This window comes from Silene latifolia, chromosome 8, assembly GCF_048544455.1.
Source record: "Silene latifolia isolate original U9 population chromosome 8, ASM4854445v1, whole genome shotgun sequence".
NCBI classification, from domain to species: domain Eukaryota; kingdom Viridiplantae; phylum Streptophyta; class Magnoliopsida; order Caryophyllales; family Caryophyllaceae; genus Silene; species Silene latifolia.
This window is the reverse complement of record NC_133533.1, coordinates 110,397,405-110,412,200: the sequence shown is the minus strand read 5'-3', so window position 1 is coordinate 110,412,200 and position 14,796 is coordinate 110,397,405. Positions and strand designations below refer to the sequence as shown.

Here is a 14,796-nt window from a genome sequence, read left to right as displayed (position 1 = left end):
TAATTTATAATTTGTAATTTGAAAAAAAAAAAAAAAAAAAAAAAAAAAAAAAAAAAAACTACTTCATGTTACTCTTTGATTTGTCCACACTATATATATAATCACCTCATCTACAAACTTAAAACAAGGCCTTAGTACCTTTTTTAGTACCCTAAATGCTCACCATTAATATATGAAGCAACCAATACCTCTACAATGACTATAAATCATAGAAACAATATCCTAAAATTAATCTCTCTTTCTTTCTCATTCTTCTTTTTATTTATCACCTTCACTTTTATTAGTGAAAAAAGACTTTTCAAATTCTTATTGCAACCAAATTTACTCACTATAAACAAGTCTTCATCATCGGATGACATTCGAATACTCATTGGAATTCTAACAATGCCGGAACAACACCACAAACGACACAACCTTAGAATGATCTATGGAATACAACGGCAAGAAGGTGTTAAAGTCGACGTAAAGTTTGTCTTATGCAATATAACTAATGAAGAAGACAATGTATTAGTGAAATTAGAGATTATGAGTTACAATGATATCATAATTCTTAATTGTAAAGAAAACATGAATGAAGGTAAGACATACACTTATTTCTCAAGCCTTCTGTTAAGAAATATAATGTTGTGTGTTATTGATTAAGTGGCCTTAGCACGGCTTAAATAGATTACATACGACGGACTCCGTCGTTTGGGTTGGGCTTTCGTAAAATACAATATATCATCCTAATACCCCCCCTCAAGCTGGAGCATGAAGATCGAGAATGCCCAGCTTGCGGAGAAGATAGGTAAATTGTGGGACGCCTAAAGCCTTCGTGAAAATGTCAGCCAACTGTTCGCTGGTCGAAACGTGTGTAGGAGTGACCAAACCATCAACGATGGCATCTCGAATGAAATGACAGTCGATCTCGATGTGTTTGGTTCGTTCATGGAAAACCGGATTACGAGCCAAGTCCAATGCCGATTTGCTATCGGAGAAGATGGAAATAGGTGCCGTGACAGGCACATCAAGACTAAGTAAGAGGCCTTTTAGCCACTTCAATTCACACACCAACTGAGTCATAGACCGATATTCTGCTTCAGCAGAAGAAAGAGAGACGGTCTGCTGTTTCTTGGTCTTCCAAGAGATAGGAGAGTCGCCAAGAGTAACAAACCAGCCTGTAATAGATCGTCTCGAAGTGGGACAACCGCCCCAGTCGGAATCACACCAGCCAGATATAGAAAGAGGACGATCAGCACGCAAGAGAATACCTTGGCCTGGACTACCTTTGAGATAACGGACAACACGATGAGCAGCTGCCATGTGCTCACTGCGTGGATTGCTCAAGAAACGGGACAGAATGTGCACTGCATAAGACAAGTCTGGGCGCGTCACAGCAAGATAAACAAGACGACCAATGAGTCGTCTATAAGACTCGGCATCATCACATAATGGACCAGAAGCGAGTCCAAGACGATGGTTCTGCTCTATGGGTGTAGCCGCAGGTTTGGAACCCAGAAGACCGGTCTCAGCAATAATATCGAGAGCGTACTTTCGTTGACTAAGATAAATGCCCTCTTTGCTTCGCGACACCTCTAAGCCAAGAAAGTATTTAAGCTTGCCCAGATCCTTCATATGAAAACATTCACCCAGATAGGACTTAAATTTGGTGATTGCAGCTGAGTCGTTACCCGCAATTACAAGATCGTCCACATATATGAGGACAAATAAACGGACCGTGTCTCGTGCGAAAGAAAATAAGGAGTAATCGGAATAGGATTGAACAAACCCGAAATCTTTCAAAGCAGCGGTCAGCTTGGCAAACCAACATCTCGGTGCTTGACGGAGGCCGTACAAAGATTTCTTTAAAAGACATACCTTGCCTTCTTTACCTCGACTGAAACCCGGAGGGAGTCGCATATAAACCTCCTCGTCAAGCTCCCCGTGTAAAAACGCATTGTGCACGTCCATCTGGTGTAATTCCCAATTTTGTACAGCTGCAAAGGTCAAGAAGGCGCGAATGGTGACCATCTTGACCACTGGTGCAAATGTTTCTCCATAATCCAATCCTTCAACCTGATGATTTCCAAAAACAACGAGACGAGCTTTAAGCCGTTCAACTGTACCATCAGATTTATATTTAATTTTATATACCCACCGACAACCAAGAGCCTTTTTGTCAGCAGGAAGATCGGTGAGCTCCCATGTTTCATTCCTTTCGAGAGCATCAATTTCAGCCTTCATGGCTTCACACCAACCGTTGTCTCGAATAGCTTCCTTAAAGGTCGGTGGTTCAACACCGGAGGTAACAGCTGCAATAAAGGATCGATGTTGCTCCGAAAAAGAATTGCAGTTAATATAATTTGCTAAGTCATAAGGCGTACCTGAAGACGACGGTGAAGTAGTAGAAGAGCTTGAGGACTGGGATGGATTGCGTGTTGTGCGAAGTACGTAGCCTTGGAGTCTTGAATTCGGAAATTTAATCCGACGTCCTTTACCCATATTGTCAGTGGTATTTTGATTATTATGCTCAGCTGGATTCGATGCACTCCCCGTACCCATATCCGCGGACCTGTTATTCGAAGTATCCGCGGTATCTTGCTCCTGACCCGTGTCACCCATAACAGGCCCAGTAGCAGCCTGCCCCTGGCCCGTTTCAGCCGTAGCAGGCCCATCAACCTCCCCCCCTGGATGTGGGTTGGACTCATCAGACAAAGAACCATTAAAAGGTTCATCGGCAAAAACAGTGGGAGAAGGTATGTTGGGCGAGGTGGTGGTAGAAAAAGGAAAGATCGTTTCGTAAAAAACAACATCTCTCGAGACAAAATAGGATTTCGTCTCAAGATCATACATTTTCCACCCCTTTTTATCACTCGGGTACCCAACAAAAATACACTTGCGACCCCGTTTCGCAAACTTATCACCATTAGTGACCTGATTATGAGCAAACGCGAGACAGCCGAAAACACGCAAATTTGTATAAGAAGGGGCGACACCATGCAAGCATTCATAGGGAGTTTTATTACCAATGAGGGGAGAAGGAGTACGATTAATAAGGAAGGCAGCAGTAAGTATAGTTTCACCCCAAAATGATTTATCTAAATTGGCTTGGAATAAAAGAGAGCGAGCAACGTTCAAAATATGACGATGTTTGCGCTCAACCCGCCCATTTTGTTGAGGCGTACCTACACAAGACTTCTGAAACCGAATCCCATGGGCAAAGAAATATCCCGCCATACAGTTAAACTCCGTACCATTGTCACTTTGCACAACTTTAAGTGATTTAGAAAAATGAGTCGAGACCATATTAATGAAATTCATAAACATATCGGTGACTTCTGTTTTGTCAAGCAATAAGTAAACCCAAGTAGCGCGAGAAAAATCATCCACTATTGTCAAAAAATACCGCGCACCACAAGATGACGGAATGCGATAAGGACCCCACAAATCACAGTGTATGAGATCAAAAATAGACAAAGCACGCTGTTCATTATTGCAAAAGCTACTACGGTGTTGTTTTGCTAAATGACAAACATCACACACCCAATCTTTATTAAAATTCAAAGTACTAGCAAAAGGAATGGTCTTGACGACTTGATCAGACGGATGCCCAAGACGACGATACCAAAGGTCACGAGAACCCAGAGCACTTACTTGATGAATAGCTGTCGAAGGAGCACACGCACGAATCCAATACAATCCATCCCGTAGCTCACCTACTCCAATCGTCGTCGTCGAGGAACGGTCCTGTATAAAACAAGATTTTTTAGCAAATTCAAACACAAAATCACGATCGGAAGCAAGCTGAGACACGGATAACAAACTACATGTGAGGCTCGGTACATAAAGAACTCGACTAAGAGAAAGAGAAGAGTTAATATATGCCGAACCCATAATAGTGGACTCAACCCGCTGCCCATTTGGGAGACCAACAGGTCGGGCCGCGATTGTATGACAATCCATTAAACAAGAAAGATCGCCTGTAACATGATTCAAAGCCCCGGTATCAATAATCGAAAAAAACATACCAATGAGACGGTCTGAGGTAAGAACGGAGTTCATGGAAACACCCGAGACCATGTTAGCGTGAACAACACGGTCCGCAGCAGCTCCTGACCCACTTCCCGAGGCTGCAGCAGTGGCACCCGAGGTGTCACGCGACCCAGCAGACGAACCAGGGCCCCCACGATTACGCCTAGCAGCCCGAACCCGTCGCAAATCAGCAAGAGTGCGGGGGCGATCACCCCACCAATCCGGAAAACGATTCAATTTAATATAGCAAGCAGAGGGCTCATGGCCTCGTGTATCACAAAACTGACAAAATAAGGACGGACGCGGGGTGGCAAAAGCCGCTACATCACCAGCATCCACCACGGTTTGGGAGGGAGCACGAAGCCGCTCCTCTTGGAGGACCGCATGATAAGCACGAGCAAGAGTTGGAAGGGGGTCTAATTGCAGCTGTTGGGACCGAATATTACCATACAACGAGGAATCAAGTCCCATAAAAAATTGATGGAGACGCTCGTTATCGAGTCGCTTAGTAGCATCGGGACCGATGTTACATTTGCAACCGCCACAGTGACAAGCAAACGGGGGCTCGTGAGCGACAAGAGAGTCCCAAATAACTTTAAGTTTTCCGTAATAGGTCGTAACAGTCATGCCTTTAGTTTGAACGCAATTATGAAGTTGAGTTTTAAGATTATGAATTACCGTACCGTCGACAACAGAGAACTGCTCAGCCAAATCGTTCCACAAAACAGATGCATCCTCGACGTAGGAAATCGTGTCAAGGAGCGATTCATCGATTGTGTTGCGGATCCATTGTACAAGAGTACAATGAACAACCTCCCAATTTTCGAGGAGGAAGGGATCAGTCGGTTTTTTGATAGAGCCGTCGATGAAACCGAATTTGCGGCGCGATTTCAAGGACATACGCATAGAATTTTTCCAATCGTCGTAGTTGTCACGACGGAGGGTCACGTTCGAAATTTTGGCCTCGGGAACGCCATGGGAACCGAGGTAGTATGGTGAAGTGGAATCGATTTTGGGAGTCGGAACGGCATCGTCATCACCAGCCATTGCGACGTAGGAAAGGATCTTCGTCGTGGAAACGGTTGGTGTTGATTAGGGTTTTGCGTGGTTAGGGTTTCGGAGGATCGAAACCTAATCCTGATACCATGTTAAGAAATATAATGTTGTGTGTTATTGATTAAGTGGCCTTAGCACGGCTTAAATAGATTACATACGACGGACTCCGTCGTTTGGGTTGGGCTTTCGTAAAATACAATATATCATCCTAATACCTTCCTACAATATTTAATAGCAAACAAGGTCGTCTACCCCCGTATCATTATGTCATGAAGGCCGATGATGATACTTATATTAGGCTCGATAACTTGGTCGAGTCCTTAAAGCCGTTGCCTAGGGATGATTTGTACTATGGGTATGTTATTTCTCACCCGACTCTGGACCCGTTTACTCATTATATGTCTGGAATGGGATATCTGATCTCGTGGGATCTTGTTGAATGGATAAAAAAGTCGGATATACCCAAGGCCCATCTCAGTGGCCCGGAAGATAAGGTATTTGGAGAATGGCTCCGAATAGGAGGTCGGGCCAAAAACAGGTTTAGTGTTAAGTGGTCGATGTATGATTACCCTGACCCACCAACTAAGTACGGCCATGAATTGTGGCCGAATACAATAGCCGTTCATAAATTGAAGACACGAGAGAGATGGATACGAACATTGAAGTATTTCAATGTAACCAAGAATATTAAGCCATCTAAATTGTATCATATCACATAGTGACTTAATGACTAATAACTATGCATATTATATTGTTCAAAACTAAGTAAAATGTTAATATTATTAGTTATTACGTGTAAGGTCCTTTTACATAAGAGTTTGTGTAAACGAGTTGTTTTTTAACCTGCTTTTACTTTCGGTTTTACAGTCAAAACAAAAATGGTTATCATTTTTATGGTGTCATTCTATTTTACAATACACAAAACCATTTTATGTATAAGACCAACCCTATATAACAAAGCCCATGTAAATTAGTGAATATATTTGTACAAAAATATTTTATTTTGATAACCCAATAATTTATTTTGATAATTTGTGCATTTAAATATGTTGATTTTCATTATAAGTTATCGGGTTATGAAGATAAAGTCAAAATATACATAAAATTACATGTTATTTATGGGCTATTCTCCTTTTGGATCAGTCTTATGTTATAAGACGGTCCTATAGAAGAGTTGTTGTTTACAATAATAGTGTATAACAGCCTTGCCAAAAGACTAACTCTCAAAAAGGATCCCATTAAGAAGGTAATATTGGATGGGTTTTTTTTTGTTAAAGAAATTGTATGTACTTTTGGGCCTCAATTGTACCAAGTAACAATGCCAGGGTCCGTTAAGGTCTTACACTTTTACCCAAGACTTGCAATAAGATGGATTGCCTTTCTTCTGGTGTTAACTTAAGTCTCGGGCTCGCACTCATTTTGTAATCCACTAAATAACGAGTAAGATCCTCTCGATTTTCATTCTCTTCATTGCAATTAAATGGATTTAGTGGGGTGGTTACTCATCTCATTCATCTCATCCTTTAATCATGAGATCAGGGATTCAATCCATGCCTGTGAAAATAAAGCAAGCTCTTTGGCCAGCCGACCAGCCGAATACCTCTCCGTGCTCACTACATTTCACTACCAAAATTCCAAGAAACTATGCTCATATTTGGAGTTAAATAACAGTGTGGGCTTAGCCAAAACCCGCCCCACTACTCGGTTTGGGTCGTGCCAGAGCCAAAGATTTCAAGCCCAACCCACCATGGCCTGGTAAAAAAAATAAAATAAAATAAAATAAACCTTAGGCTAGACAATAGGGAGCCCAACACAGTCTGCCCCCACTTCAGTATCGTGCTCGGGCCACTAACCGCCCCTAGCCCGATTCGCACTCACCCAACCCTGTGAGTTTGTGACTAGCTCTAGTCATATTTAGAGTATATACTTGGATCATATTAATTTAGTAGCTTGCGGCCCAAATGTCATCCTTACCATTTACCAAATAAAAAGATGGTTGTTGGATATGTGCCTTGATGCCCTTGAATATCTTAGTCGCCACTTCGAACGACTATGACAGAGGCCGTTGGATATGTGTGTCGTGAATCTGTTAGTCGACTCTGAAACCTAACGATATCCATTATCTGTATTGGGTTAGGGTTCGGTTTTGGGCCTTTCTATATCATTCTGTATTAGGTCTTAAAAAGTACTCCCTCCGTTCAACTCCACTTCGCAAGTATGCTTTTTGCACGGATATTAAGGAACGGATTAAAAAAACTATAAAAAGTACATAGGGAAAGAGAATGGTGGGGTTAAAAATGTTAAAAAAATATAAATGTGGGGTTTTATGGTGGATTAGTGTGAGGTATGGATGACATTTTTTGTAAATATGAAGTGTGAATAAGGATAACATGGTCATTTTCTTGGCCTAAAAAGGAAACATGTAAAGTGGAGTTGAATGGACGAAAAAGAAATACATGTAAAGTGGAGTTGAATGGAGGGAGTATTATATAAATTCTCTAAGTCTCACCCTAGCAGTTTTGCATATCATACCGTTCTGAATCTATAATCTGAAAATTCTTCAAATCAATAAAATTCTCATCCCCTACACCTTGTAGACGTAGTTAACATAGCGTTAGTAAACCACGTAAATCTGTGAGTTTTGTTCCTTTATCCTTATTTATTTGTCCCTTCTATTATAACAATGGCCATGTAAAGTGGTTAGAAAGGAGTGGACCGTGCCATTTTGGAGGCCTAGGGGTAGGGGGTGATCACAAAGTTGACATAAACTAGTAGAAAACAAAAAGATAGAGCCACCCATATAAAGTACCACGGACTTCATTACGGTTCATTCGTCCAAAACAGAATCAAGCACATGGACAATATTCATAGTCATTATATTGAAGTTTGAAAATTTAATAAGACAGATATACTGTATTAAACAATAAAACATGTTAAATAGATGAATTAGACGAAAACAACATGTAGAAATGACAAATTCTTGTTTTAGCTATCTATCTGGGCATCTGGGCCTCTGGGGTAGTATTTGCCCCGCTTTTACATTTAAGATGGATATAACTATCTCAAGTGAGATCAAGTATACAAACATAGCCGTACGTAACTTTGTACTTAGTGACGTTCTCTTGTCTCTTCATTCCAATAAAGAGTCAATTTTACAATGATCTCATGTATACTTTCCCAGCTAGAATTTGTTAATGGAGGCAGTGGTGGATCGAGTACCTAACTAGCTATGCGTAATAGGTTAATACCGAAAATGTATTAGCCTAATGATATCGACAAAGGGTTTGCTAACGCGTGTATGGTTATTTTGTGACGATGCCATTATCATTTTACAAGGTCTTTTATGTACTCCCTGCATCCCAGTCTATAGTTTACACATGTTTATTTCCTCTTACAAAATAAACTGGGACGGAGGGAGTTACGTATTTGTCATTTGTATCTTTTTATAATTTAATGAAATTAAGACGAAAATGTTAAATGAGACAAGTTTAACTATGTACTCGTAAATGTCAATTCCAAACACCTGATCATCAATTACATAGTGATTACGCTAGTAAGATTGAATGATTTGTTTACTTTTTTATTAAAATACTTTTCATAAAGGATATAAAGGCAAATAAATGAATGAGGCGGAGAAAGGCCATATTCTTTTCAGCTGAAAGGAGCTGAATTGAACTTAATGAAGCTGAATTGAAGTGAACTTAATTGAAAGGAACTTAGCTAAATTGAATAGAGTTCAAGTAAAAGTTAATTTCTGAAGAGATTAGTTGAATGAAACAAAATTGAATTGAACTGAATAACGTTAAGAAGAAATTAAACGAGATGAAATTAAGCCAGAAAGAATATGGCCGAAGTATTATTGACCGATCCCAAAATTAAACTTTTCCCTTGCTAATCTTAGATCACCAATAATAGATAAGTAGAAAATTCCAACATGAACAAATTCTTTCTTTGCCAGAAATATGTACAATTACTAGTTACAGATTACTGCCATGAATCCAAAATCACCAATGAATTAAAAATACCATTGATCATATTGATTAGAAGCAAAATATATACTCCCTCCGATTCTCTAATTTCCGACCACTTTTAAAAAGTACAAGGTACGAGGGAATTAACAGAAAAAATGGTAAGAATTCGGAGAATCGGATTAGACACAAGAAGAAGTTGTTAGAAAACCCAAAGTACTGGTGGCGTCAAATCATTTTCCTAGACGGGTGAAACTTCGTTAGGTGAAACACTTCAAGAGACTAACAATAATGATGAAGAAATAGTTTTCTTGATGAAGCAAGTCATGTTGCACAAGCCTTTCCATGGCAGGGTTTTGAGGAAGTTGATTACTGTAATAAAGTAAGGTTGTCACCATGGAAGTTGGTTGCTCCACTATTGATCTCAATAGCCTTATCAATTGCCTCAATATCAAAGGCTTGATAGACTGCAAATCATGATCAATTTTGTGTTAATGTTAATTACTAGGTACAAAATTATGGAAATATTGTTATAAAACGGTCTCATGCAGTAATTAGGCAAATATGTTGCTGACGGATTTTGAAAATCAGCTAAGCTAGTTAATATCTGCAGTTTAACTAACATGTAATGAGTGTGTCATATATTTACTGATTGAGACCGTATCATATAAGAGACACGCCGACTTTAAGGTCAAGGAAATATATTTGTGCAAGTTAAAAAGAACTTACCATAGGAGTGAGCTAGAGGATTTTCAGTTGTTTGGAAGGATGAATTGAAGCAAGTTGTTAGTTGAAGAAGAAAGAATTTAATTAACTACCAAAGCAACTAACTTTGAGAACAATTAGTCAAAGCAAAGAAGCACCATGATTGTGGATGATTATATATAAGAGGGAGGGGACTACTTTTGTTAACTTTTCATAATTAAAAACTCTATAATATAATAAAATCAAAAAAATATAACATAATATCAATAAAGATGTAATATCAAGGGAGATATAATTTAGTTTTGACTTGTAAAAGGGGTAGGGGAATATTTGGTAAAGGGGCAAATTTAAAGAAAGAAAGGTTGACCTAGCTATATAGCTAACTTAGACTCCACGAAACAATTATACGTTATATAAGTGCATTTTTCTTAATATTTATTGTTAATGAAGCTCATGATTGCCATAATAATATATCCATTCGTGATGTATGTGTCACAATAGAGTTGATAGCTAGCGTAACATTATTCTTTTGTTTAGATTGATACGTTTATCATATCTTAGATAATTAAAAAATTAGTAATAATGTCGAGGAATAATCAAACTTTTACTCATTAGTAGACCTGATAATTAAATGGCCAAATGGGTAATTCGGATCGGTCACATCAGGCTTGGTCATTTTTGGATCAACAATTTATTGAGTAATTTTGGTGTTGGGTCTCCGGATCGAGTAATTTTGTGTCGAGTCTTTTTGTGTCGCTTTGGATCATTTGGGATCAGGAATTTGTCTTAACTACGTCATTTCGGGTCTATCGGGTTAAGTTTACGTCACCCTTTTCGGATTTCAGACGAGCCTTATTGTGTCGAACCAGCTTTACCAAGTCTACTCTTTAGTAATCGATCAAGGCTGTTGTGAATTTGGCTTAATTTTACTTTGTGAATCTGAAATCGTCTTACTTACAAATTTATACTCCATATCTACTAGAGTTATATTAAGGCCTCGTTTGGTTCATCTTGGAGTTTGATTAACACTGGAAATGCAATTCACATGAATTATTTTCCAATATACAAATTCACGTGAATCCGAAAAACTTGTTTGGTTGCGGATGTATGAGTTGAATTCCTAGGAGTTGTCAGCTACCTAGGGGGGGAGTAGGTAATCCAACTCCTCCATCATGTCACAAATACTATCCTACAACTGGTTGTATAAGAGCTATGTACAACCGCGTCAAAGTTATCGAGCTCTCAGACAAAATTGTTGAGTTATTTTACTAGTTATTGAGTTATTTTACGAAGTTATTGAGCTTAATAATTATTCTGTTAAGCTCAACAACTTTGTATCATAACTCGATAATTTTGTTAATAGAGCTCGACAACTTTGTAACAAAGCTCCACAACACTGAATAAGTTGTATATACAACCGGTTGTATAATGTAGGCATTCAAAACTCTTAGGAAAATTAAATGCCTACATTTTGCCCAAAAAAAATGGCACCCAAACACTCTCCATTTTTTTACAATTCATGGGATTTTAATTTTTCCATAAATTAGATAGGCAACCAAATAAGACATAGTCTGTTTCGTTCTTAGAAAACAAAAGTGGCAATACCACAAGAGCAAATGTAATCAACCATGTAATCATGTTGAAACTTGAAACCCCATTTTCACATTTTGTTTATGAATGGGCTGTGTTGGTAGTACCTACCACGGAGTACAAGTTATTAACTTACTCCGTAGTGTACAATTACTTTCGCTAAGTGGCAGATTTTAAAACAAATAATAAAGAGAATTAAGACTTGAACCAGGGCCGTCTCGGAGTTTTCGGGGCCCCTGTGCGAGATCTAAAGATGAGGCCCTATATAATATTTTACGAAACTATTTTATAAAAACAATGAAAAAAAGGGGCCCTATATATCATTTTACGAATCTGTTTTATAAAAACAATGAAAAAAAAAAGACATAAATGTTGGTATTGGGTTTTGAACTTGAGTCTTGTGTTTAAAAATCTACTTACTAACCACCAAGACACTAGCTTTCAATTAGTTTTCAAAGGCTCAAAGTTTATTTATCCTTACTTTACTTTGGTTTTCTGGGCTAAAAATTTTGGGGCCCTGTGCAGCCGCGCGGCCCGCACGGGCCCAAAGACGCCCCTGACTTGAACATTCAATTTTATAGGAAAATACATTCACTTAATTAAGGGGGCCAAATACTAATTAATTAATTGAAACATACCCAAAATTAAACAGTTAGGGGAGCCGGACCCTTCCAAATATAACTAAGGTCAATAGGTCATCCATTTCTTTTGCGGAAGGGATTGCCTAAAAAATCATCACGCTGAATTTATTGTATTCAATGTACTCCGTGGTAAACTTTTGATATCTGAAAAAGATATACTCCCTCCATTCAACTCTACACTATACATTTCTATTGTCTATACTATTCACAAGTGAACCTTTAATTTTAATTTACTCTCAATACGTAAGTGATAATATATTCATGTGCGATCTTGTTTGATTCGTATTTAGGAGTACATTAAAAATATCTAACTTTTATCATTTTTGCAAATACGTATCTAAAGATATTTACTGCGTAAAACACACGTTGACAAACGTAAAAAAGCAAATGTGTAGTTTGGAGTTGAAGGGAGGAAATATGTGTACTATGTAATCTGGAAATATCGTTATTTAGAATAATAAAAAACTAAAAGAGAATTGAAAATGAGGAGGAGGATGAATAGTAGATAAAGAAAAAATACATATGAAATTTTGAAAGAGAATATAAAACACAAATCGCAATAATAACTAAATTTGTGATTTAAAAAAGCTTCTTATTGCATGATATATACTCCTTTCGTTTTGGTTATTATTATTCTTAGTTTGGCACAAAGACTAATAAAAGAAGAGAAGGTCAATTATTAAATAACAGGTTAATCAAATTGAGTGTAAATGATCAAATTGCTCATCATGTTCATTTTTAAAATAGAAATGATAACAATTGACTGAGACACTCCAAAATAAAATAGGATAACAAATGACCCGGACATAGAAAGTATAATAAAAGATCCTTTTGGTGGGCTAAGTAATAAACAATTTGTCTCATTGTAGACGGACATTATCCGTCTAAAACTATAAACGGATAGTGGCCTTCTCACGAAATGTAAGTGGGAGGGCAAGTGAGAGATATCCATTTCCCACCCACTTGCACTATCCACTCTCATTTTGTAAGAAAGATATATTATCCGTCTATAGTTTTAGACAGACACTCCGTCTAAAGTGAGAATTTGTGAATAATAAATTACATAAGGACGGCGGTAGACGTCGTGGAACCCAACAAAATGTGAACCAAGATGTCACACATAGCAACACAAATTATACAATATGGCTCATTGACGCGACTGTGTGTGCTTGTTAGTGTTTGTCTTATTTATGATGCTATGCTTTTTAATTACAATTAGTCTGGGTGTATCCGTTTAAAGATGTAGACGAGTTAGATATGTCACTATTTTCATAATAAAACAATCCCTACTATTTCACTTGTTGTTTGTCTTATTATGAAAATATTGACATATTTAACTCGTTTACAACTTTAGACGGATAGTTTTCGTCTAAAGTGAGATTTTGTGTTTTAAATGAGGTGTAGTGACACCTAAAATATGGACGCGAGGGGCTAATGCATGATAATTATTTCTCTGTCTCAATTAATTATTTACTTTTTATAATACTTAGAATGGGTATATTTAAATTCAAAGTAAACAATAATTGAAACGGAAAAAATATATATCCTTCTAAAATAAAGAAAGAAGTAATCGTCGATTTTCATGTTGACATTATTGTATTACTAGTCATCCTTCTCTTGTGAAATTTCTTGGCACCTTGATTTCAAAATTTGGTTCTTGTTACAGGATATAGGCAAATTGTATTATACATAAGTATATTCCGTATCAAATATAAGAAACTTTAAAAATGATATGCTGTCAATAAAATCATATAATTAGTTCCTCAATAACAAACTTGTGAAATTCCACATAAAACGAGCTCGGAATCTCGGATTATAAGTTATGGAAAAGTCTGATTCCGAAACAAGAGAACGAACTGGTTTAGCTAAAAAAAAACACAGAAAGAAGCCTGCAATTTTGCGAATCTTCACAGCCTAGACTTTATTTACAGGATGTCGTGATCAAATAGAAAGCAGAAGCAAAAAAAAAACAAACAAGTGAAAAAAAAAATGTTGAGAGTGGGATTTGAACCCACGCCCTTTCGGACCAGAACCTTAATCTGGCGCCTTAGACCAACTCGGCCATCTCAACTTGTTGCTAGTTTATGACATTATAATTTATAATTAGTAGTTAATAAACAGAATTTTTGTCCTTTTATCAGGAATTCAGCATAGTCTTGACTAACAAGGTAACCTAACGGGTAAATTCAACATAAGATAACCTAACGGGTGAATGTTTGATAAATCGATTTTTATTTTTCTATATTTGTAATAGAAAAAACTGTATACGTAGTCACTTATTTAGAAGATGAAAGTTATTACCAAAATACCAGTCATATCACCCACTAGCTTTTTCAAATGGGATAACTAATTTAGCAAAAGTTCATTTGATTAAATTCAATTTAAATTATAGTTTTGCTTTCTTAAATTTGTGATCATTTTCTTTGTTTTGAACTTTTGATTTGTAATTTTCTTTTTTTTTTTTTTTTTTTTTTTTGAACTTTTGATTTGTAATTACTTCATCTATTGATAAGAGGTCCAAATGGCCCGATTTTATTGCCTTAGCCCAGCTCAACCCTCATTTTTGCAGTACTTAAGCCTCTTAGTGGCCCGAACATTTCATAGACCAACCCAAAAAGGCCAAAAATATTATTGGGTAAGTTATGGCCCAAGCATTCGGCCCAAACCGCATCTCTCTTGGGGCATATTAAATAACGTCAACAATTAGTATTGAACTTCCAACATTACCATTTTATAATTATTCACTTAACTTCTCACTAACCTCCGTGCAATTAACTTTGAAATGAAAAAGAAAAAAGAAAAAAAAACGTTTTCAACATGACGAA

General features: G+C 37.4%; 1 protein-coding gene and 1 non-coding gene across 2 annotated transcripts; one reads left to right on the top strand and one right to left on the bottom strand.

The window, feature by feature from the left end:
* The first annotated feature begins 195 nt into the window (after window positions 1–195).
* LOC141595741 (beta-1,3-galactosyltransferase pvg3-like) lies at window positions 196–5,786 on the top strand. Its single transcript, XM_074415707.1, has 2 exons — window positions 196–602; window positions 5,282–5,786. The coding sequence occupies exons 1-2, from the start codon at window positions 196–198 to the stop codon at window positions 5,784–5,786; spliced, it is 912 nt and encodes a 303-aa protein (XP_074271808.1).
* An 8,175-nt stretch (window positions 5,787–13,961) lies between these two features.
* Window positions 13,962–14,042, bottom strand: TRNAL-AAG (transfer RNA leucine (anticodon AAG)). Its single transcript has one exon. It is a non-coding gene; the product is annotated as a tRNA-Leu (tRNA).
* Between the last annotated feature and the right edge of the window lie 754 nt (window positions 14,043–14,796).

What these genes read in the sequence shown, in the direction of transcription:
- LOC141595741 (XM_074415707.1), top strand. Translation starts at nt 196, where the DNA reads ATGACTATAAATCATAGAAACAATATCCTAAAATTAATCTCTCTTTCT. An exon ending in ACATACACTTATTTCTCAAG is followed by an intron (nt 603 to 5,281) that starts CCTTCTGTTAAG and finishes ATCATCCTAATA; the next exon opens with CCTTCCTACAATATTTAATA.